A 26,424-nucleotide genomic window follows, 5' to 3' on the forward strand; every position below is an offset into this window, starting at 1 on the left:
TTAATTACTGTTTTGGTATAATTTTCTGTTCTAAAGTGACTTGTGCCAAAACATAACAGTAAATATGCTGACCCATGTGGACCATATAGTTATAATCATTTCTTCTTTCAGGTGAAGACTTGTTTTCAGAACTGAAGGAGGAAGTTTAGGAAAACTAGCACATGATGTAGAGAAATGTCAGCACTGTGGCTCGACAGGGGCAGGTCCTGCCTTACCTGAACACCTTTGTCAGTGATGGAGCTTCCTGTTTGTATCCAAACACTGGGTCAGTTAAAGAGGGTGGGGGAGTAAAGAAAGGCCACTTCCTCCCTTGTGTTGGTGTAGCTGAAGTTGTAGAAGTTAAATATTGCACAGTACTGTGTCAATATTTTCTCCTCTTGCCTTTGGTGCAGTTTATCCATCTAGATTATTTTGGTATGGACAACCCACTTTTGTAGTTTTCTCTGAGCTCTGTGTCTCTGAAAAGTAATTTTTCCATTCTAAAGAAATCCAGACTGTGTTACAGATCTACTGACCTTGTAGGAATTCTTTTCTTTCCACTGAACTACATCTGCTAACGATATCAGTGTCCTGGAGGAAGCACGTAAAGGCTTTGAACAGGAAGCTTGACTTCATGACAGGCTTCATGCTTCTTTGTAGTTGGCAGATGTAGACACTGCACCAGATTTCTGTTTTAACAAATTCATGCATTTCAACAATACTTTGATTAGTAAAGGTGGCAGTCAAGAAACAGGCAGTGCTTCATTTAACAAAGTCAATATTTATAGCAGAAAAGATGCAGGTCTAGATCATTGAACTTTAAAATATTTTTTAAGAACCCTGGACTAACCTCCAGCCTTGAAATCTGTCATGTCCAGAAACATGAACAGAACATTTAAAATGGCCGTCAGATAAAATCCACAGCAAACCTGATATGCTGCAAGTGCCAGCTAGCTTCCATGTTGGAAAAACACAGATTATGTGGAAGTGCTTTAAATTTCTCTGGAAACCACCAGCATGTGTTTTCACAATCAGACCTCGGCGCATCATATTTCTGCCATGTTGTTTTTGAGACCAGTATGGCAAAAATCCTCATCTTGAGGCTCCAGAATGAGAATTCACAAATAAAAGGGGCAGTAACAGCAGCTACAGCCATCTTTATGCTGTTAGCAAGGCTCTCCACTTTCTGTGTAGAAACTTGCACTGTGAAGTCCGGGGTTGTTTAAATTCAATGCAGTGCTGAAGACACTGGTGTTGCAATCATAATCTAGATTATTTCTACACTTACTGGAACAAAACACATTTTCATCTCTTAATGTTATATACAAATCTCTGATGGTGCTCTTTCTTATTTTCCAGTTTGTGTTTTGGATTGACTACAATGTATTTACAATAGCCAGAGTCGACTGAATTCAAATATTTCTAAAATCCAATGGATTAAAACTAAAGGGCCTAAAATTTACCCTGACTTTTATTTACTGAAAGAGATCAAATCTGAGACTGTTATATTGAGCTAAATAAAAGCAGGAATAGTAAAATTTAAAACAAAAAAGCTGATATACATTACAATGTCTGTAATTAAAGGAGCATTAGCTGCTGGCAAGGCTCTCCACTTGCTCCTTCAAAACTTGTATTGTGAAGCCCAAATTTGTTTACATTCATACCAGTGTTTAAAACAACAGGGTTGAATTCAGAATGTCCGGTGGCATCGACCAGCCAAACATCTGGTGTGTTTTTTGTGGAGGGTCCATTGAGGTCCAGGCACAATATTACCCACAGGATGATGATTGAGATGCTGAGAATCTGGACTCCTCCTAAACTTTCTCGTCCTTCTGTTATGAAACCAAGTCTTCACCTAAAGATGGAAGAAAGGAGAAAATATTTAATGAGTACAATAGACCCAAAATTCAAAATGATTTAGTGTCTTATGTTCTAGTGACCTTGAAAAAGATTCACCTGTTTGTAGGTCCGTGGACAAGAGTTTTTATCTGGCTGTCTGAGAACACCCCCAGGTCCTTCCTTTGACCACCTTGGTCTTTCCTTCATTCTCACACACAGTGCTTTTGACATTCTGGTTTCTTGGGACAGCAAAACCCTGTTCCTCCTCTGTGACAGAGCTGGAAACAGCTTCAGCAGTCTCAAAGATGTTGTTCCTCGTCTCCTTATTAAGAGCACTCTCCATCCATGCAGTGAGCTCTGCCATGGGGAGACTTCTTTCAAGGCTGCTGCCAGAACTCCACAAGTCTATATGGTCCACATGGCTCAGCTCATCTGTGGTGCCATGAGTCACTTTAGAAAAGCCAATTATACCAGGGTAAACTGCTGAGTGGATTTTAAAGCCTAGAGGTGGTGTAGGCAAGAATGCACAGGACTGAAAGAATCCTTTTCCCCTCATTGATCCACATTCATTGATTCATCATTTAGAAAACTGAAAAAAGCATTTAGAAAGTCATCAAATAAATTAGCTCTACTACAACTTTCCACCTTATTTTACTGAATATTCATCGTTGTCTGCAATTTATCATTTTAACCACTGATGTCTGAAGAAAAAGTGTAATCTCACAGATAATGACCTGTTTGTAGTATTGGGCGGCAGGATTTCAGTTTCTTTATACCAGTGATATCAAAGTGAGGCTGCAAGAGGTTGTTTATAAATTTGTAATCAGCTGTGTAAGATGGTAGCCTGGTATCACCTGCATATTAACTCACCTCCACATTTACTGTGGGAAATGGCCACTGATGTGTGAGTGGGTTTGTTTCACAACTGCTGTGAGCCAGTGGCTGTGATTGGGCTGGGTTCACTGAAGGCAGGTGTATTTGATTGCACTCTAGTCTACTTATACTCCAGACTACAAGTACTGCTGTTAGTGATGGCCAAATGAAGCTTTGTGAAGTGTTGAAGCTTGTATTGGCCAAAAGTAGATTCACGCTGCTCTTCATACAACTTGAAATGAACTGATTCATTATCATTGCCCAGTCACAGCTTCTGTTTAACATCATGTGATAATTCTGTCTGATATCAGGCTAACGTTGTGGTGCTTTGAACCTGTATTTTTCTGTGTGACACAATGTTATGTCTGTGTCATTAATAAATTTGATGAATAAATTTGTTTAAACATGAACAATGGTGTGGTCTCCCTTTACTTGTGATTTAACATTTGTAAACATAACAGACCAAAACATACAAGAATTTGCCTCCATTTAGACTTCTTCTGTTCTTTGGATTTATCATCAAACCATAAAGTGCTCTGCTCTGAGAATAATCTCTGAAGAATTGGTTTAACTATAATCTAATATAATAAACATACACTATTTGGGCCTTTGTAAAAATTCCATCAGTAGTAAACTGATGATAAATAACATTGAGTTAGAAAAAACTTTTCTTTAATCCCTTGAACTGTTTCTATTTATTATTAAATGATATAGGAACCAAAATTGATTCAGCTAATAAAAGAGAATCTCATCCCAAACCATTACCTGCTGGAATTAAGTTATCCGGGAGCTTAAAGATGCAATTTTTAAAAATGTATATTTTTCACCAAACAAAACAGAATGCAATTCAATTATTTTGATTCCTGTTCAACTAATATTTGCATCACCTCTAAGAGTTTTCCTGTAATATAAGTTGAAAGACGACAGTATTAAAAGTACAGAACTGTAATTTTGGGTGGACGTTGCTGTAATTGTCTCAAACTACAATTGTGTGAACTGTGAGCAACAGCAGTTAATGATGGTCCATTTGAAGCTGAAGCTCCGGCACATGTGTCAAAGACAGTATCACGGTGCTGCAGAAATACTGTGTCGAGGCTTGGTACGTCTGACCAGAGACGTCTGAAGTTTCTTTCAGTACGTCACTGCTTCAGTCCTTGACTCAATGGTTTATAAGGAAGTGAATCACTGGTGGGATTTGTGGTGTGTGTTAGTGATTTTGTGCAAGAGATAGCAAGTCAGTGTGCAACATATTGAAATACATTATTGGTCCAAGCCGTCATAAATGGTAAGTAGTGGGAAGAAAATAACCTTCAATGTTAAGCTTTTTTTTTTTTTTTTTTTTTGCTTCTTTTTGCTCCGTTTTCCTTTTCTTTTATAATAGAAACTGTGATCAAACCCACTCACGTTCAGCAGCATGTAACAATAACTGACAGTCCAGGGCATTGTTGTTTGTTGATGTGTACAGTGTAGTGTAAGCATTAGAAGATCATAAATAAAACAGTAACATTTATGTAAAAGTCATTTTAATTAAAATGAACAGGAACTTTATAGATTTTAAAAACAGTATTTTGGGGTGTAGGTGCTGAGCTGAACTGGGCTGAACTTTTAACTTCCATCCATCTGTTCATTTAACATAGGAGGAAGAAATGTCAGGCTGGTTGGGTGCATGTGCTGTGTTATATTTAAATGAGTTCACTTTGTGGCTGGGTGTTGTCTGTGTTCTCTGTGACAGTAACGTTCATAGATTTCACTATTTACTGGAGAAGTTACACTGACTGGGAATCTGTTTGACTTCATGATTGTGTTTGTGGCATGATCCCTGTGTGAATTGGTTTTTTTTTTATGATGTAATTTTTTTGAGTCCTCCTCTGTAACAGTGTCACAGACTCTCGTAGACCAGGACAAAACGTTGTAGCGTCAGAGACAAGACAAGGTGGTAAGTTAGAAAACATATCATGTGTTTAGGAGCAGGTCAGTTGTATAATGTGTGAATGGACGAGTTAATGAATGAATGAAATCATGCTCTAACTGAAATGGTCAAAGTCTGGGAGCCAGTGTTAGTCAGTGCTTGTGTGGGCCAGATCACTGGGCACAGGTGTAGCTCACTGCAGAATAAAGCACAAAAAACAAAACAGCAACAACTAGCACCCAGGTGAACGCAGACTGATGGATGAGGATCTCTGGCTTATTTTTATGTTTCTGAAGATTGCTTGTAGATGAGGCCACACTGCAGGTTTAGCCCTGGCTGTGCTCTCTAGTGCCACCTTTTACCACAAGTGATCTGACAGTAATTGTAGCAATTTACTGTAAATGAAACATTTCAATGAAATTGCTTGCATGGTACTCAACCTAGAAGTGGCATAGTGGTCTGTGAAAGAGCATAAAGCACTTGACTCAGTGATATGTTTGTGTGAGGATGCATTGTAAGACAAAAACTGATCATAGAAATAAAGGTTCTGTTGTTCATAGAAACACTGAAACCTTTACACAAGTCATGCTTGTTCAATAAGTGAGAATGTCTGTTTGAAGCTGCCGTGTCTTATCAGCAGTGTTGGGTAAGTTACTTTAAATTAGTAACTTTACTAGTTACTTCTATCAAAAGTAACTCAGTTACTTCAAGTTACTCGTTAGTTTCAAAGTAATTAGTTACTAGGCAAACTAGGTTTTACTCAGAATTCCCTTGTTAATATGTTGCTTCCGTAACTGGATACCCAGCAAGATTGCCAGTCTTCTAGCTTGCTTACTTGCCACAAGTGCACCGTGCCACCTACCAATAGAAAGGAAAAAATAATGTGCATATTTCCATGAGAGAAATCCCACGCCTGGACCGTCATTGACCAATGATTCTAGCCTACGTCACAGTGTCATGTGCACTTTTTACATCCAACATGAAAACTGCAGTCGTGGTGCTTTCGATTGTACTCAGAACCTGGAAATTCTATCTTCCAAATAGGAAGATGTAGGTAACACCAGACTGCACATGAACTGCATACGCGGCTGGACTGGGACAAAAAATTGGCCCCGGCAGTTTGACTAGAGACCGGCCCACCATTATAGGAAAAATCATAAAGCGTTTGAATGAAAACAAACACTGTTGTGACAGTGATGTACACTGTTTTTATGGTATATATGCATCAATCATTTGTTGTAAGATTCAGATAAAATATTTTTAAAAGCGAGACATTTTAAATGAGAATAAGAAAAAGTATTTCTTTGTGCCCCCCTCTCCCTGTTAATGCCCTACCTGCCCCCCGGCAAAACTTTCCTAGACCCGCCCCTGCACAGTTACCAGCTGTCAGCTACGTAAAAAAGGGATCCTGGTGTTATTTGTCTCTCACAAGGGCGTAGATTTGGCATGGACAGAAGGGACGTGTCCCCACTAATATCCAGCGATTATTAAATTGTCCCCACCAATAATTTGATCTCTTCGAGTAAAGAAAACAACATAATAGAAAGAGAAAAAAAAAAGATCTGTCAGCGTCTCATTCACCCAGCGGTGCAGAAAGAGTTAAATTACATTCTCTACTGGAGTCCTACGTCATGTGACAAATATGGCCAATGTGATTGGCTGTGCCTTTCAGTAGTGATGTGCGATACCACTGATTTCCTTTCCGATCCGATACCAAGTAATATTCAGGGTGGTATCGACGATACTGATCCGATACCGATACTTTGTACAAAAACGTATTTTATTTATTGTATCTCAAATTATAGCGTCATAATGATTACAGGGCATCAGATTACTTGTTCTTATCACTTAATAATGCAGGGTTCATCATATAGAAATAAAAAAACTGAAGTTGTGCCTATTTGAACACCTTGCCTGCCTGCAGCACTAAAGGACTCCGTGAGAGACGTCTGTCTCGCCCTAGCAACACCTGTCCCTGTCCTCTTCTTCAGTTCGCCTCAACATACACTCCTCATATTCTGTGATATGATTTACTCTGAGGTGTTTGACAAGGTTAGTGATGTTGCCATATGTTACCATACATGCCAACCCTCCCAATTTTTCCAGGAGAATACCGAATTTCAGTGCCCTTCCCGAAAATCTCCCAGAGCCACCATTCTCCCGAATTTATTGATTAATGACCTGCAGCATGTCCTTGTCATATTAAGTGATTCATAATTGTCACTTTATGCTTTCTCCATCTTGAAAGTGATTACATCCTTGCATTACATACTTTAGGTTCATTTTCTGCAGGCAGGTTTCTGACAGAGAACAAGCAGATTTACACTATAACATGCAGCGTTCTATAGATGGATGCATAAGAAAATGAAACATTACATGTCTGTGCTTTGTTACATTTATGATAAAGTAGATAAAACACATTTATGTCGGCCTTGGCTCATAGTTCTTGTCTTTAAATGAAGTTTGTGTGTGTTTCAGGTCCTGCACTGTCAAAGACTGAATGAACCAGCATTGCAGCCATGGGTCACTGTGAGCATCACAGGGAAGGTTGAAGCCGCCCGCTGCACCTGTATGGCCAGAGTCGCAGAGACCTGCACCCATGTCGCTGCGCTTCTGTTTGCAATGTAGAAGCAAAAGTGCTGATCGTGGCACAAGGACTATTACAGATGAACCTGCATACTGGGTTTTGCCTGGTAATATGACCAAGATACAGCCAGAGGTTGGCCATAAGATAGACTTCTCCTCTTCAGCTGCCCAAAAAGAGGCTCTCAATCAAAACATAAACAGACCATCCATATTGAAAGGTAAAAGGAGCCGTCCTCAAAAAAGAAAAGTCCCACCTGCCCACCATGGAAGAAGTAATCTGATTGGCATGATGGTATGTTTGAAGCAGGTCCCTTGTGTAGCGCTGGGACCCAGTCATGATGTTTCATCCATTTCATAGGCTGGTTTGCTGCAATAATGCCAAATAATTAGCAACTCTATAAATAGAAGGTTTTATTTATATAAATAGTTCTATACTCAGTAGGATGTTTGTTCTAATTTGCTATGACCTCAGAGTCCATCGAAAATAAAACTAATAGGCTATAAAGAGTGATATGAACATATTTAGAACTTACCGGAATGAAAATGTCTGGAGCACCAACAGATATTTGGAGATGAAAGAGAACTGGATATCAGCTCGTCTCACAGCTGCTATCCAGGCTAGATGCCTTTGTCTGGTAACATCGATACACGAGCTGCCTCATGTTGCTTCCAGGTTGGGAAAGAATGAAAAGACAAACCATTTTCAAGCTTATTCTCTTGCCAGTCGTGTGATCGAACATTGCAGCCGACCACACAGCAAATACGAACCGTGGCTGTTGTGTGTGCCTTCGCTCCTTTTTCGCTTGCGCTTTGTTTTGACCCCGAAAATGGCGGATCAGGCCAAAATTGCCCACCCCCGTGACATCATGCTCCAAAGCCCTATAATGCTCAACCGAGGATATTACATATTCGGATTAATGATGGTGCCTTCACACTCAGACATTAAAGTACAGAAATGTACCTATAGGGGTACAATGGCTTGTCACTGGGGTGGTACCCTCTAAGGTACCGTTTTGTACCCTAAACTGTGGGTACTGATTTGTACCCTTGTAATTTGTACCTTTTACACGTCAAACCTGTACTTTAAAGGGCAAAGTTGTACCCTTAGTATAAAGTACAAAAAAGAACCCTTAAAAGGAGTACAAAAATGTCTTTCTAAAGGTTCAGTATCTACACACAGATTTCCTATATTTTTCCTCTCAAGATTTGAAAAATTAAAGATACAAAGTCAAAAATACTTGTCACATTTATTACCTTCTTAAATACATTGCTTAACTGTTACATACAAACTGTTATCAACAGAGTATGTGTCATAAGCTGCAACATCAATTTCCTGTCCAGGTTTTAGCAACGTCCATTCACTATCAACTCTAACACTGTATGAATGAAAATGGTTGTCATATAACAGAGGAATGAGAATTTTTCCACAAAAGACCCACATTGTGTCAATATTAAATATGTACTTAATTTGCCAGAACAGAGGAATCTTCTCTGAATGCAGTACATCAATGACAAACACATCTCTTACACAGTATTTGACACTGTTCACAATTACTTCTGACACACGCTGGAAAGCTTTCTTAGCACTATCAACTTCAGAAAAGCCACAATAGACTGTCAGTGCTTGTTGCAGTTCCAGTGGTAATGACAAAAATGGTGTAGTCACACTTTTTCCAAAAACATTTTCAAATTCACCAAGTAAACTTTTGTTAGAAAACTCCCAGCACTGTCTGAACTGATGTCTGTTGCTCAAAGTTGTAGCAATGTTCATAAAATTTCTACAATTGCGGGACAACGTTTTGAAATACTGGTGCTTACTTTCAAATCTCATACACCATAACAAACGTAGAGGGCCGAACATTTCAATCAGTCTTGCATAGTGGATTAAATAATGACACTTTGGTGTAATTACATCCCCAAATACACGTTTCAGTTTTGTGAGAAACTCATGGACAAGCAACTTCAACAATAAAATATTCTCTTTTCGCACTTTTTTAGCCATTACAATCTCTGTTATTTCACGACATAGAAGAAAAACATGCCAATATTTACAATTAGGTGGCACACGGTCTGCCATCAGAAATGGCAGCAATCTGAACAGGCACCACTTTTGAGCTGCTGATCCAACAATACCAACACTCTGAAGTCTCTCTGATAACTGTACTGGTTTGTTTGTTTTGTCATTCTGACCAATGGGCATTTTTTGCAATTCTTCATTGATCTCTCTAATTGTAATATGCTTCTCAGTGTGGGCTTTACAAATCACTAGTTTCATAACTAGAGGAACTACACCTTCCAACAGATCATGCATTACATCAGGTGGTAAAGCTTGCGTAACACTGAAATAACTCAGTCTGTCAAAAGGACATGAACTATTTACACCATATATTGTTTTATCATCCGGAAATTCTTGGATTCGTGCAAGATGATACTGGTGAACCTCTGACGTTCTTAAAACAAAGCTTTCTTCCTCAAAGGATTGTTTCATATCTTCATAAGAAGCCATGCAATACCGACAAATTCTACCAGTGTTAAATGACATAGAAAAACCACCAATCATGTGAGGTGATAAATTATCACAAGATAAAGTTGCAAGAGCAGCATGAATAGTGTGTTCAGTTTTATCAATGGTAAAAGTAAAGCCATCAGTGGAAAGTTTTTCCAAATCATCAAGCAAAGGTTTAAGGATATAATGCCAACCACACCGCTTAACGAATAAATAGCGTACCAATAACGCTAGATGAATATGTCTCTGCTGAGAAGTGTACCTTTTGTCCAAATTGCCTACAGTGTAATAAAATGCACTAAGTTTGTGTTTGGATCGTTTAGATCCTAGGGGATTAAGTACTTCAAATTCATCCTCATAAAAATGGAGTCGCAGTGCATTTGGGTTATCCTTGAAGAATTGATGATGTCTGAAGATTTCTCCATCAGAGTAATCTGTTAGAAATTCATCAGTTTCCGAATTGCCACTTGAAAAAATGTGATCTTGTATGTCTTCATGAGAAAGATAATTTTTTAGCACCTTATCAACAGGCACATATGAATACGAGCCAACTGTATGACCCACAGAGTCTCTTAATTTGCAATGAACAGGCTCTGTCATGTTGAGCTTTGATTTGCAATGTTCTTTGACCAAATAAGGAGATCGAATAGCTGTTGAAGCCTTCTCAAAAAATTCATTTGAATGCAGGACATTTTTAAGCTCTGGACACAAAGACACGTCAAGACCCATTTTCTCTAAATGATATGCTATAAAAGCATCGTAGTTCTCCTTGAAAAAACACATCAGAAAATTTACGTCTTCCACAATTTCTTCCTGAACAGAGACTGGTAAAGAATTTTTCTCTCTGCACTTAAGAATGAACTTGAAGAGATTGTCTCTGAAATTTATCAAAAATTTATCCCAGGATGGAGGGGTTTCAATATTTTCAGTTATGTCATTTGCAAATTCATTTGGGTGTGGACTGACTACCTCCTGCTCATTTTCATCTAAGTCTTTATGGGGACACAACACCTGTTCTCTGTGTTTCCTATACACATGTCGTCTGAAAGATTCATATTTTTTGAAGGAAGAACAGCAGTCACTGAGTCCACAAGTTATATCAAAATTGGCATCATGGGAATGAATAAGTCCTATGTGCTGAATAAGCTTTGTCAAACTAAAGGTTCTTCTGCCACATTTGGAGCACTGATATGGCTGAGGCATGGTGGTCAATACAGAAGATTTATTTGTCTGGTGACTGTGATTGGCAGAGGCCGGTCCTCACCCTCATCTATTTTCACAATGTACTTTTGGAGAAAAATCAGGGTGTTCTTCAGATGTTTTGGGTAAGCAAGGTTGAAGACAAAATACAAGCAGAAAGAAGAGATGATTCCTTCAAAAATACACGAGCTTCTGCACACTTCACTGCCATCCAACTTCACAATGTTTGGAGCGCTTCTGGAGAACACTGGTTTCCAGTCTTCATGAAGTAGCTGAACAGTTGGATAGGGGGTTTTAGGATGAATCTTTGAAGTCAAAAGAGAAGGTAGAGGAAAGCAATATCTTAGTCTCTTAACAAAAGATACATTTGTTTTCCTTTTATATAGACTAAATATTTTAATACACACACCTCTCCAAGTATGACAAAGAGATCCAGTTTCTCCTTGAAGACGTATGGCAGGAATAAAAGTGCAGCCCTTGTGTCAAGATCTGCCAAAAAAAACAAAACAAAAAAAAAACAACACAAGATCACCCATGCATTTTATCTGGAATTTCGAGTTACCTATAAAAATTATATAAAATGGAAGCCTTGAAGTTAAAAAAAAAAAAAAAGCAAATACCTGGTAGGTCATCAGTGAGAGCCTCCTCTCTTGCATCAAGGTAGAGCTGGTAGAGTGGGGTTTTCCCTCGTGTAAGGTCAATCACCTTTGCTGCAACACATGAGAGCCCTTCACGAAATCGCTGGCTTACATTACCCGTTGTTGGTTGGATCCACCCGAGTTCGTTGCACAACTACAAGTAAAAAATTCATTTTCAGTGCAAAATAACAGTGTATGAAAATGAAATAATCTAAAGTTGATATTAATTATGTATGGTGCTGCATAATTATTTTTTTATAGAATTTAACAACAATACTGTAAGACGTTACATGAACATACAAAAAAAGGAAAGAGGGACAGATGAAGAAAGCAAGGTCAAGGGCAAATAAAATTTACTACTATAAACATGTTAAATGTGACAGCTATTTCCAAGTTCAATTCAGCTTTCTGACTTACACCAGTAGGCATCCCTAAGAAGGGGTACTTCTTCAACACATCCTCCACAGGCATACCATCTGCAATTTCTTTTTGCCGCCAAGCAAACGTTTGCTGCATACGGTTATGAACCACCATGGTATCTGGTTGCATCTTCTGATATTGGCACTGTAAGACCTTTAAGTGGGCGTCTATGGATAATAAATCCTCTCCTTGGACGCATGGTCCCTTGAAAGAAAGCAAGAGTGAGAAGAGAAAGTCAAAACAGATTAGAAACCCAACATAAGACTAAATATACAATTAGAGCTGACACGATCTGTGCATCACAAAGAACTCGTATCGGTTAAAGTTAACCGATACCATGAACCAATATTTAAAATATGGAAACTCTGAAATCTAGTTCACCCTCTTTTAGCGCCTTCCAATTAATAATTTTTTGTGAGGTAGAAGTATTAGCACTGGTACTTTGTATTAGCAAGTGCTCTAATCCAAGTATTGGTATTGTTTCAGTTTGAAAAAAGGGGCACAGTTGCATCCCTAATCCTTAGTTTTAGATGTAATAACAGATGCAAGAACATTTTATAGCTCAAGATGTCCCTCACACCAACCTGACAAACATTTCTCTGACTTGTTCGTTGACATTTATTAGGCTGCCCTCTCCTCGTAGAACCAAACTTCTCCTTACAACGCCTCACTGCCTCACTGTCGACTAGTGGTGCCCGCTCTGATTTGAATTTACGTCTCAAAGACATATGCCATGTGTGCTTGTTGAACAGAAACATAAGTTACTGTAAAAAACAATCTACACAAAATACACCCAACAAAGAATCAGTAAACATACTTCATACAAACCTACTGAGAGGCTACAGATTGTCTTACTAACAAAACAAGATCGAAAAAAGCTTCACTTTTACTTTGTAATCTTGAAGGAACCTTATGCAAATTTTAAATTTAACTTACATAACCATTTCCCTCACGATCCTTGAGGAAAGGATACTTCATTACCAGCGTCTTCACAGCTTGCACATATTCAGAATTTGTGGGATACCTGTAATATCAGAAGAAACATAAGTGTTAGAGCAACTGCTGACAAAAAAACTTTATCAAGTGTCAGTTATTGTTTCTTAGTAATGTAGTGTTTATTTTCAATATGACAGATTCAGCTTTTTCAAAAGCAACAAGCTAACATTACCCTGATTAACTTACATAGTATACTGTGCCACAGCTTCATATAGAACTCTAATTATTGTGTGTCTGTCCCTTGGATTTTTATGGCACGGTTCTTTGTTGTCCAGTTTTAGTTGCAGATTTTTGGGAAATCTTGGAATTTCAAAAGAGGCTGGCAGTCTCAAAGTATTTTCATTGCTGTGAAAACAGTTAAGTGTTTGTTTTTATTGCATGAATTGAAGTATAAAACACTACAGTAACAATCATCACAGCCACACATACACCCATCCATCCATCTACCTACCTACACATACATCTACCTACACACACACACACACACACACATATATATATATACATACAATTACAGCGATATGATGCAACAAACACAGCAGTGCTACTAATCCAAAATACACAAAGCTTCATAGAACTGAAACAAACATTTATTTTTAGCTCCATTCTGCTGCTGATACATACTTTAGGTTTCTGAATATTAAACTTCTTGCTGCTTTTCATAGTGTGTAACTTGAAGGCCCTGAGTACTTTCTCCCACACTGAAAACACTGGAATGATAACATTATTTGAACATTACCTAATAAGACTGATTGAGGACAGACAATTAGTTATTCTAAACTTTCCTAGCAGTCCTTCACAAACAGGGAACAGTCTGTCTATTCTCTCCATCTGTCAGCTGCTGCTGGCTCTTCCTCCTCCTCTTCCTCACACACTGCTGAGTTTGTCCTGGTGGATCATCAGGGCTGCAAAGCCTCACAGATGATGTGCAGCAGTGGGTCCCTCAGTCTGTCCTCACTCTGGACACTTACAGTTGTCACACATGGAAATCAAATGTGTGATAACCTGCAGGATTCAAACACAAGTGTAACTTATAAATACATGTTCATACTTTTATTCCACAATCAGAGAGAAAGAAACAGAGAGTGCAGGACAGACAGACAGGTGACAGTCTCAGGTGTATACACTGCTACAAAACAGCACAAGAGAAGGAAGATATAGTGTTTGTGTTATTACGAGTGCTGAACAAGAAGCGTTCCCAGATAGTACAGTGGACACATGTGTGACTGCTGTGATTAAAGCATCTTTCTTTCAGCTTAAGGAGTGAACCGTCAGCTCGTTCAAACACACGTTAAAGTCCATTTGGCTCGACACCACCGAACAAAGGCAGCAATATAACATAGCTAACATTAACAGTGCAGTGGATCCTGCTTGTGCCGTGATATTCCTGACTGACTTTCAGCCTGTTGTGTTTGTGGATATATGACTGACTTTAATTATCCACAAAATCATCAGATTCTCTGTAAGATTAAGGTCGACTATCTAACGGCATATAAAGTAAAGGCTTTAAAACAAAGTAAACGCTGAAAGTACAAACATCGCTAATTTCACATAACTTTGCCGACACGTGACCAACAGTAATATTTTAATGTTCCTCATTATTAAACATTTGCACATAAATAAGTGACATAATATTCAGTACTTACTTTTGAAAGTTTACTCTTTGGCCGCTCCGCTTACACTTCTTTGAAGTGTCTCCTAGTCCCAGTGCACTTGTTAGCACGTTTTGGTTCGTGCAACCAAACGTGCACGAACCAAAACGTCCGGTCCGTCCGGTTATTGTCTCCCCAGAAACATTTCCGTTGTCTTTTTTCCTATTTCCGTTGTGCTTTGTGTGCTTTTGCAGCATTTTTCTTTTTGCAGCGTTTTTCTTTTTGCAGCATTTTTCTTTTTGCAGCGCAGCCTCCTCCAATTGTGCAAAAATGAAGCCAAAATATCGAGAAGGGTCTTGTCGCTACCCGATCCGTACCGGAAACCCGATCGGTACCCCGCATGCGCAAATCTTACGTCACTTCCTCTCTTTGCCAACATTGCAACATTTTTTTTAAAGAACTTTATTTGCAAACAACAGTATAACATACAACACAGTCAGAAATAGGGGTACGGAAGGGGTACATTACTGTGCCCCAAGGTACAAAAATGACATTAATACAGTCTAAGGACAAATATTGGACCTCAGGGTAACTATCTGTACCTTTTTTAGCGTCTGAAAGGTACAGACATGTTCCTTAATTGTGAAAAGTACTTATTTGTACCCATTCTTTCAAAAGATAAAGTACAGGTTGATTAAGCTCTTTTTGATTAGAGTTTTTTTTTTAAATTCTTTTTGACAGTAATTTATTTGCAACTGTATTGATTTAAGCATATATTTTAGTGTTTTTATTTTATTTTTTATTATTTTCATTGCTGTTGTTGTTTTTGTATTCCCTGAACCCCCTTATTTTTAAGCTGCTTTAAGAACAATGAATTTATTTGAAAGAAAAAAAAGTAAAAATGCATTTAAACATTTTTTTAAGAGAGTGTTTTTTTTAAAGTATAACTATTTGGATGAATTGACCCTGTGCACGAGAAATTGCTAACTTCCTGGTTTGAGACCGGATGTGGGGTTGTACATTTCCGGTAGCTTTACTTTGCGGTCAATCGCTACTGCGAAGATATACTCCAAAATTGATGTCCAAAACTCGAAAACGAAAAGATCGCGTTAAGTTACAAAGAGCAGAAGGTGGGAACACTCACCACTGTTGTGTCATAAAAAAATCTAATGATCAATTTTGACGTTTAAAGAGTTTAAATCGATCAGTTGTTTACATCACTCAACATAAGCAGAACTGCATTACTGCATGCAGAAGACACATCGTCCACTTTAGAAAGCACATCTCTGTATAGTGACTGGTCTCATGATTTAAACAGGCAAATGTTCAGCATTCAAACTACAGGTGAAGAATAGTCAAACCAGATGTTTCCCGTTATGTGGATATCAGCTAGTCAAGTACACACATACACAGCATGTTAACCAACCGTGAAAAAAGCCACACAAAAAATGAACGATTGCTGGTAACGGTTTCTATACATTAGTATTTACGAAGGGTATGTTGTGATTTACCTTCAAAATTACAGCGTCCCTCGTTATAACGCGGTTCACATTTCACCTCGCTGTTTCACGGATTTTTTAGTGCAAGTTTGCATGCTTATTTTTTTTATGTCACATTGTGTCCTGCGTCCTGATCGCTGCAGACGATCTCCTCCAGAACGTCTCTCCTGTACAGTACAGAATAGCTGCATCGATCCCTAGCAGTGTGACTCTGAAGTGCAGTGTTGTATGTCCACGTTGTCCACGAAACGTTTTGCACCGTCAAAAAATAAAATTGGCTACTTGATTTCACCTATCACTGGTTATTTTTAGAACATAACACCCGTGATAAACGAGGGACAGCTGAGAAATATAACATTTGAATCCCTTTTCTCTTTTGCTCTGAGGCACGGGGATAAATATCGACAAGTCGATGAACATCATTTACAGATATATTGGGTAAATGCCCGAGACATCTATAGAAATGTAAATCGCCGCTTGATTTATTCATTTGCTTAACTTGTTTTGGACCGTAAACAGGGCGCGAATAGGACACCGGAAACAAAGCTCCCCACAGGAGTTTCCGCACCGGAAGTAGCATATGCTAACGTGCACATAGTAGGTGGGTGGGTGGATGTGGATGGATGTAGGTGGGTGGGTGGATGGGTGGATGTGGATGGATGTAGGTGGGTGGGTGGATGGGTGGATATGGATGGATGTAGGTGGGTGGGTGGATGGGGATGCTGGATGGATGTAGGTGGGTGGGTGGATGGGGATGGATGGATGGATGGATGGATGGATGTAGGTGGGTGGGTGGATGGATGGATGTAGCTGGGTGGGTGGATGGATGGATGGATGTAGATGTATGTATGTATGTAGATATTTTTCTGGCATCGTTGTATTTTTACTCAGTTGTATATAGCATTTGTATTCTATTTTTTTTCTTATTGTATATTTTATTCTACTGTATATAGTATTTTATTTATTATATTCTGTACAGTTGTGTACTGTATTTATTCTTATTGTATGCTAATTTTTGCTTCATAACTTTTGCATTGTCCACTTCCTGCTGTGACAAAACAAATTTCCCACGTGTGGGACTAATAAAGGTTATCTTATCTTATCTTATGCTTTATATATTCTGAGGTAAGTTGATCTATAGTGTTACATCATATTCTATAAGGATGTTATGTGTTTGTAGACTTTCTGCCCAATTTGACCCATTTAACAGAAGTCATCCTGTTTAAGGCTCTGATATCTATTCTGTATGACTTAAAGCAGTTACAGACATGGTCTGATTTTCTCACCCAATAAAGGAATATTTCATATATCAGTCTATTCTTTATTCTATCAGAAACAGTTATCACAGCTCGTACATTTGCTTTTTACACATATGTAAGCATTGAGCCAAATTTAGTAATGCCAACATATTAAAAGAACAATGTTTGTCTCTTATATATAATACATCTATATATACACTGCCACAGATACTTGTCTTTAAGTGAAGATTTAAGGTGATAGGAAATATAAATAAATGCACCTTGAATCTTTACTGAAGCTCAGTGTTTGGCACAGAGTTCATGTTCACTGTTGTAATAACTAATAATGATTAATATAATATTGGCCTTATTATATTTACATTACCAAAGTGATATGACTTTAGTCTCATGAACAACATTAGCTAATTGTTATTTACTAGCTCATCTTAAATGACTGTTCAGTACAGAAATGAAGCCCAACAATCATGTTTTACAGTCCTGTAGTCTCAGCCTCAGATACTTATCAAATCACACAAAGCTCAAGTAGAAACAAATGTACAAAATATGTTCTCCTTCATTTCTGTCAAACAAAGCTGTATAAAACGTTTCCAGCTGTTAGTATCGTGGTTGCTAGGCAACCTGGGCAGCGCGACGGAGGCTAGACCTTCCCGTTTCACAAGCCTACAAGCACTTCCGGCCTCAGCCGTCTTTGAGTACGCGGCCCTTAAGGACCGTTAAGGCTGCGTACTTTAAGGCTGCAGACCCTGAATTGGGAAACAGTCCCTGAATTGGGATACAGGCTGTGTCCCATTTCAGGGTCTGCACGCTTGAAGTACGCGCACTACGCGTACTACGTACGTGCGTACTATAAGTACGAGAAGTGCGGAAGTGAGAGGCGTGTGAAATGGGACGGTATATGCTTCGTCGCGCTGTTCAGGTTGCCTAGCAACCATGATACTAACCGCGAGACACGTTACATACAGCTTTGTTTGACATAAATGAAGGAGAAAATTGTTTTGTTGGTCAATCATTTTTGACATCACTTTGATTAGTTGAGTATCTGAGGCTGAGACCACAGGACCGTAAAACATGATTGTTGGGCTTCATTTCTGTACTGAACAGTTATTTAAGATTAGCTAGTAAATAATAATTAGTTAATGTTGTTCATGAGACTAAAGTCATCTCACTATGGTAATGTAAATATAATATGGCCAATATTATAGTATTGTCAGATTATTATGATACATATATATATATATATATATATATACACATATATATATATATATATATATATATATATATATATATATATATATATATACAAGTTAAGCTTGTTGCAACAAGCTTAACTTCTGTCTAGCTAGCTTGCCCTGCGCTCAGTGAATCTGTGTTCGACTACTCCGCCTAGACTGCACTGTCGAGCGCAGAGCCACTGAGCGCTCAACACAGACAGCACCGTCAGAAGGAAAGTTGATAAAATAAATTAAAAATGCTGTATTGTTCGATACATATGCGTACCGAACCGAAAGCACTGTATCGAACGGTTCAATATCGATACGAGTATCGTTGCACCCCTAATATATATGTGTGTATATATATATATATATATATATATATATATATATATACACATATACATATATATATATATATATATCAATCACTGACTTTCAGCTTGTTGTGTTTGTGGATATATGACTGACTTTAATTATCCATAAAATCATCAGATTCTCTGTAAGATTAAGGTCGACTATATGTATATTTAGAAGTACAGGCTTTAAAACCAAGTTAATGCTGAAAGTACAAACACCACTAGTGTCACATAACTTTGCCGACATGTGGCCAACAGCAATGTTTTAATGTTCTTCATTATTAAACATTCGCACATGAATAAGTGATGTCATATTCAGTACTTACTTTTGACAGTTCACTTTTCGGCCGCTCCCTGTCACTACCCGATCCGTACCGGAAACCCGATCGGTACCCCGCATGCGCAAATCTTACGTCACTTCCTCTCTTTGCCAACATTGCGACAGTCAATATATTTGAATGATACGGTTAGCGCCCAGTTAGTATGGAGGACCACAAGAGCCACGCGCATCGAAATAAAAAATCCTGTGCTTAATTAATGAATTGTAGAATAAAATCTGCATTTGTAAATTCATTTTTGAATTCCAATTTAATAAACTGATTTTTAAAATGCTTTTTAAGTCTTCATTTCAAAAAACATTTTCGAATTGCACTTTAATAAACTTCATTTCAAAAACCTTTTTCGAATTGCACTTTAATAAACTTCATTTCAAAAATCTTTTTCAAATTGCACTTTAATAAACTTCATTTCAAAAACCTTTTTTGAATTGCACTTTAATAAACTTCATTTCAAAAATCTTTTTCGAATTGCACTTTAATAAACTTCATTTCAAAAATCTTTTTCGAATTGCACTTTAATAAACTTCATTTCAAAAACCTTTTTTGAATTGCACTTTAATAAACTTCATTTCAAAAATCTTTTTCGAATTGCACTTTAATAAACTGCATTTCAAAAACCTTTTTCGAATTGCACTTTAATAAACTTCATTTCAAAAACCTTTTTCGAATTGCACTTTAATAAACTTCATTTCAAAAATCTTTTTCGAATTGCACTTTAATAAACTGCATTTCAAAAACCTTTTTTCGAATTGCACTTTAATAAACTTCATTTCAAAAACCTTTTTCGAATTGCACTTTAATAAACTTCATTTCAAAAACCTTTTTTGAATTGCACTTTAATAAACTGCATTTCAAAATCCATTTCCCTTTCCTGTTCGCTCAGGGATTAACATGTGGATTAGCATTTGGATTAGCAGTTGGATTAACAACTTCATTTTAAAAATCCTGCTGCTATTCAAATGAGCCACACCGTGGGATGTAAGGAGCTCTCTGATTGGTTGGTCAGACACAGGCTGTCTGCCAGCCTGGATGTTTCTAGCTCATAGCTTCGCCCTGCTAAGAAGCCTGTGTGCTTGTACAAAGGCCGTTCCACCTCGGGATTTACACTCGGTTCGACAAGGATATGTGAAGAATGAAGGGACCCTGCAGCGAAACGGAGAGCCCAACCTCTGGCTGAGTGCCTGTTTACAAAGTCTGACCACCTGTGAAGGTAACGTGCTAACGTGGCTAACGCTAGCATCACGCACGTAGCCCCGTTATTTTAAGGTCATCTTAGCTTATGAAAGTTTTACGTCGCAGCAGTACAAGCTAGCTACGTGTTTTGTAAGCTGCTGTGCTCTTCACAAATAAAGCTGGAAGCAGCTCAAACTATTAGAACCAGCACTGAGGCCTGTTACATTTATACAGTGTTAGAGCAACGGCTGCAGCCTACAGCCTTAAAACTAGCGATTAAAATGCTGACAGTAAACTCGTCAGTCCAGATGTTACCACATTACTTTGTGATACTTGTGAGTTAAAACAACTGAGACAGGCTGATTAAAATAACAGCTTTCAGTTCTCTCATTCAGCATATAAAGACTGGAGATCACACTACTGATTTCAGCTCATTTAATATGTGAGTGCACAGATTCATTCAACTGGACATAAACGATGATCAAAGGTTGTATATATGATGAAGTCATCAAACCCCAGCCTGTAACACAGTGCGCTGAATCTTAGCTTTGAATGTCCAGTATATTCTAATCAGTGCAATCTAAGCATTCACTGAACCTACAGTATCTACACCTGTGTGGTAAATGTGTGGTAAAGATACAGATAATGAAATTTAATTATTAATACAATATACGTCATGAGAAACGAAAGCTGAAATTGATTCAGTTTAGTATTTTTCTCTGTATGCTCTGTGATCATAAAGGCCTTAAATTCTGTGATATATACTGTAAATGATTTTCACAGAGGTCTTAAAGTACTTAAATCACTGCTGATAGTCTGGTTGTTTATATTTTCACATTTTTGTGTCTGTAGGGCTGTTTGATGACAATTTGGACTCCTCTGGGAGATGAGGACACACCCACACCTGTTCCATACTGCAGCCAATGATGGTGTTACGGCTCTGAGTCAGCTTTGGGCCATCAGACGCAAACACTGGAAAACCAGCACCTGGACTTCATGCAGGAGAGATGGCCTCAGTGATTTAGGTTCATAAGCAAGTTCAAACATTTCTGGGCTATTATCACTTAGATTTCTTAATCTTAAAAGTGAATGCATTTAAAGCAGGAACTGCACACCTAGCCATCAGAAGTGTGGCAGCATGAGTACTGTAAAGTTTTGTAGGGTCCTTGTTAAAAATTCCACAAGCACCACACATTTGTCATATAAAGTTCCATTTTTTACAGTACAATGTTGAAATTATAAACTATATATTCTAGTTGTCCACTTGTCAGTAATTTTTGAGTAAATGGATGTCATTGATAAATCAGTGTTGATTCACCTGCAAATGTTTTTAACAAACTTTGTTTTTTGTAGAATTCATCAGCAGCTGTGGAGAGATGCATTTGAATATCTTCTGGTTCCACTTCTCCTTACCTGGAAGCTGAGCATTGCTCATTTCTGACAAGGACATACACCTCAGTGCTTATCATGGGTGTTACATCCTTCGTGCAGCAATTCCAGAGAAAACAAGAGAGCAACGACCACTCATTAAGACCAGCCAGAAATCTGTCCCTTTCTGGCAGCTGTGGAAACTTCCAATAAGAAAGTTTGCAATCTTAGAACAATGCTGGATCATGTGTGATGTGTCATATCAGGATATTACATTTTGACTTAATTCTGCTCAATGTGTTTTGATCGTTGATCCAGTATTTCAGCTTTGTGTTGTGCTGCAAGTTTAAAACCCATTGTCCTCATGAGCACAGCATCTAACAACTCTCCTTGAAAAAGTCGATTGACTTTAACTGGACACAATGGTTTCCAGTGGGAGATATTTTCATCACTTATCCGTGACACTGGAGAAGTCACCTGAGTGAGTGATAAAACAATTTTCCATGGAAAATCCAGAGGGACTAAACTTTGTTGTTTCTTTGGGCTCTATTTCAGCTCTAGCAGCATCTCTCAGAAGAAAACTGTTTTCCCAATAATCAGATGAAAAAATTGAACCAGGTGGTATTCTCTGGAGTTTAAGACCAAGACTGAACTCAAACAGTGAATTGACATTAGACTGGAATTCATAAGATGATTAGAAATACTGCTGAAGCTGAATGATTCATTCATATATGATTTTTTTTTTCTCCAATTCACCAGGTCTGTATAGTTCAGTATGACTGTGGTACATGATACAAAAGAATAAATACAGAAGAATAAAAACTTTGTGAATAACTTTACTCTTCTTAAAAATAACTAATAAAACAAGTAAAAGTACAAATGTGTACAAGTTAGAGACTTCCTCACTAAGATTTTAATTGTGTGTTAAAGAGAAAGAGATTAGGAGGTAAAATAGACGATGCAGAGTCCATCATCACTGAGGCCATCTCTCCTGCATGAAGTCCAGGTGCTGGTTTTCCAGTGTGTGCGTCTGATGGCCCAAAGCTGACTCAGAGCCGTAACACCATCATTGGCTGCAGTATGGAACAGGTGTGGGTGTGTCCTCATCTCCCAGAGGAGTCCAAATTGTCATCAAACAGCCCTACAGACACAAAAATGTGAAAATATAAACAACCAGACTATCAGCAGTGATTTAAGTACTTTAAGACCTCTGTGAAAATCATTTACAGTATATATCACAGAATTTAAGGCCTTTATGATCACAGAGCATACAGAGAAAAATACTAAACTGAATCAATTTCAGCTTTCGTTTCTCATGACGTATATTGTATTAATAATTAAATTTCATTATCTGTATCTTTACCACACATTTACCACACAGGTGTAGATACTGTAGGTTCAGTGAATGCTTAGATTGCACTGATTAGAATATACTGGACATTCAAAGCTAAGATTCAGCGCACTGTGTTACAGGCTGGGGTTTGATGACTTCATCATATATACAACCTTTGATCATCGTTTATGTCCAGTTGAATGAATCTGTGCACTCACATATTAAATGAGCTGAAATCAGTAGTGTGATCTCCAGTCTTTATATGCTGAATGAGAGAACTGAAAGCTGTTATTTTAATCAGCCTGTCTCAGTTGTTTTAACTCACAAGTATCACAAAGTAATGTGGTAACATCTGGACTGACGAGTTTACTGTCAGCATTTTAATCGCTAGTTTTAAGGCTGTAGGCTGCAGCCGTTGCTCTAACACTGTATAAATGTAACAGGCCTCAGTGCTGGTTCTAATAGTTTGAGCTGCTTCCAGCTTTATTTGTGAAGAGCACAGCAGCTTACAAAACACGTAGCTAGCTTGTACTGCTGCGACGTAAAACTTTCATAAGCTAAGATGACCTTAAAATAACGGGGCTACGTGCGTGATGCTAGCGTTAGCCACGTTAGCACGTTACCTTCACAGGTGGTCAGACTTTGTAAACAGGCACTCAGCCAGAGGTTGGGCTCTCCGTTTCGCTGCAGGGTCCCTTCATTCTTCACATATCCTTGTCGAACCGAGTGTAAATCCCGAGGCAGTGTTGCCAACTCCTTAGTAAGGAAAATCGCTATTGGCTGTCCTAAAAGTCGCTAGAAGTCGCCAAATGACGTCATCACCTAATTTGCATAATCTGTCATGCTAATGTAATTATAACCTAAATTGTTGGAGAGAGAAATAACATCGTGGAAGAGACATAAAGTGAGTAAAAAACGTCCTAAATGCAGTTAGAATTTATTTAGAACTACAAATTAAATTTCTTTTAGCAATTATTGTTTTTTTTTAATGTCACAATTCCAACCCTGCTCCTTTATCCGGGCTTGGACCGGCAAAAGTGACCCGAAATTGGCACTCTGGTGGAGTTCGTTTGTGAGTTTGTTTATAAGTAGTTTTAAACCTGATCCACAAAACAGCATAACAGTAAAAGAAGAACTGACTGCGTTACAGTCAGTGCGGGAGCAGAGGCTTCGCTCATGCGCGATTCATTTGCCGTTTGGACGCACAGGTGTGAACGTCACCTGCCCTGATAGCAGCTGGGGGAGGACTATCCTCCGCCCGTGAGCGCTTTGGCACGGGTGAGGCGCCCACGGCAGCACCGCTGCTTGTTGAGAGTAAGAGCGATACGCGTTTTCACGTCAAAAAGTCGTCATAAATAAGTCTCCAATAACACCAGAAAAAGTCGCCAGATTTGTCGCTAGTCGCTTTTTAGAAAAAGAGTCGCTAAGGGGGTATGAAAACTCGCTAAATATAGCGACAAAGTCGCTAAGTTGGCAACACTGTCCCGAGGTGGAACGGCCTTTGTACAAGCACACAGGCTTCTTAGCAGGGCGAAGCTATGAGCTAGAAACATCCAGGCTGGCAGACAGCCTGTGTCTGACCAACCAATCAGAGAGCTCCTTACATCCCACGGTGTGGCTCATTTGAATAGCAGCAGGATTTTTAAAATGAAGTTGTTAATCCAACTGCTAATCCAAATGCTAATCCACATGTTAATCCCTGAGCGAACAGGAAAGGGAAATGGATTTTGAAATGCAGTTTATTAAAGTGCAATTCAAAAAAGGTTTTTGAAATGAAGTTTATTAAAGTGCAATTCGAAAAAGGTTTTTGAAATGAAGTTTATTAAAGTGCAATTCGAAAAAGGTTTTTGAAATGCAGTTTATTAAAGTGCAATTCGAAAAAGATTTTTGAAATGAAGTTTATTAAAGTGCAATTCGAAAAAGGTTTTTGAAATGCAGTTTATTAAAGTGCAATTCGAAAAAGATTTTTGAAATGAAGTTTATTAAAGTGCAATTCGAAAAAGGTTTTTGAAATGAAGTTTATTAAAGTGCAATTCGAAAAAGATTTTTGAAATGAAGTTTATTAAAGTGCAATTCGAAAAAGGTTTTTGAAATGAAGTTTATTAAAGTGCAATTCGAAAATGTTTTTTGAAATGAAGACTTAAAAAGCATTTTAAAAATCAGTTTATTAAATTGGAATTCAAAAATGAATTTACAAATGCAGATTTTATTCTACAATTCATTAATTAAGCACAGGATTTTTTATTTCGATGCGCGTGGCTCTTGTGGTCCTCCATAAGTTAGCTCCTAGCATTTCTCAACAGCTCTGTCTCCTTTTCGACTGCCCGGGACATTTAAACAATGGATAATCCGTATACAAACAAATTCATGCTTTTCTCCTCAACAGAGAGCGTCCCCGATTGAACAACAGCGCCGTAAAATAAGACGAATGGCGCCTAATTACAGACTTAATAATATTGATTTAGCAATGTGTCACGTGAAGATTCATCAGCCAGATTAAGTGTTTACTGACAATTGACAGTGATAGCGGACATCATCATCACTATTCCAGTCAATCCTCTCCTCACAGACAAGCATAAACACACTCGACTATCACTAAATCAAATTTAACACACGTTTGTAATGACGCCAATTCATTTTACAATGCGGTTCATTCGCTCAGTCAGCAGGTGGCAGTATCCTCGTACACTGGGGAGTACACTGCCATTAAACGAACAGAAGAAGAAGAAAACATCTGCACATGCGCGGTACGGATCGGGTAGACCCGATTTGTACGGTCCGACTTTGCACATGCGCAGTAAGGATCGGGGAGTCCCGATCCGTAACTATCTTTTTATTTTTCGTTTTTGTCTACATTGTACTGAAATGCTTCATTATTGCAAACATTTTAAGATATACTTATTATTCTTAACATCTTAACCGATACTCTGACCCATAACTATCGTAAAACGCTACGACCGGAAGTAGACACCTTTCGCGCATGCGGGGTACGGATCGGGTTTCCGGTACGGATCGGGTAGCGACACTCCCTTCTGCCGTATTTTGCGGCAAAATTATCCACACCCACCGCCGCGCTATGAATTGTGGGATATATGGGACCACGAAGCGTGCACCGGACCACGCTTGATATTTGGGGAAATCGACGGCGCATTTGGAGTATGCATTTCAAGTACACTTCGGGCCGAGCAAGATGGCGGCGTGAAGAGAAGTGTTTTTTCGAGCTCTCAGCACTAGAAAGATATAAAGCACTTTTACAACACCTATTTGACGTCTTTCTAACTTTCAAGACTTTTTTGAAGATCAACGCACTAAACCTGCTAAATTTGAAACCAAATTCAATAAC

General features: G+C 38.4%; 1 protein-coding gene and 1 long non-coding RNA gene across 2 annotated transcripts; both read right to left on the reverse strand.

Moving 5' to 3' along the window:
* Window positions 1-10,597: 10,597 nt before the first annotated feature.
* Window positions 10,598-13,409, reverse strand: LOC148101422 (sterile alpha motif domain-containing protein 3-like). The gene is made up of 8 exons (XM_087845506.1): window positions 13,402-13,409; window positions 13,133-13,291; window positions 12,887-12,974; window positions 12,535-12,690; window positions 11,948-12,154; window positions 11,513-11,684; window positions 11,302-11,381; window positions 10,598-11,197 (listed from the first exon to the last, which is right to left on the reverse strand). Exons 1-8 carry the CDS (start codon window positions 13,407-13,409, stop codon window positions 10,901-10,903), a joined length of 1,167 nt encoding a protein of 388 aa, XP_087701632.1. The 3' UTR covers window positions 10,598-10,900.
* Window positions 13,410-22,568: 9,159 nt separating this feature from the next.
* LOC148101423 (uncharacterized) lies at window positions 22,569-23,803 on the reverse strand. Its single transcript, XR_015719626.1, has 2 exons — window positions 23,705-23,803; window positions 22,569-22,889 (listed from the first exon to the last, which is right to left on the reverse strand). It is a non-coding gene; the product is annotated as an uncharacterized LOC148101423 (long non-coding RNA).
* Between the last annotated feature and the right edge of the window lie 2,621 nt (window positions 23,804-26,424).

This window comes from Neolamprologus brichardi, chromosome 9 (assembly GCF_056152115.1).
Source record: "Neolamprologus brichardi isolate AB-2024 chromosome 9, ASM5615211v1, whole genome shotgun sequence".
NCBI lineage: Eukaryota > Metazoa > Chordata > Actinopteri > Cichliformes > Cichlidae > Neolamprologus > Neolamprologus brichardi.

Coding starts and splice junctions, on each gene's coding strand:
- LOC148101422 (XM_087845506.1), bottom strand. Junction 12,691..12,886: donor ATCGTGAGGGAAATGGTTAT/GTAAGTTAAATT, acceptor CTGTTCAACAAG/CACACATGGCATATGTCTTT. Junction 12,155..12,534: donor GTCAGAGAAATGTTTGTCAG/GTTGGTGTGAGG, acceptor CTTTCTTTCAAG/GGACCATGCGTCCAAGGAGA.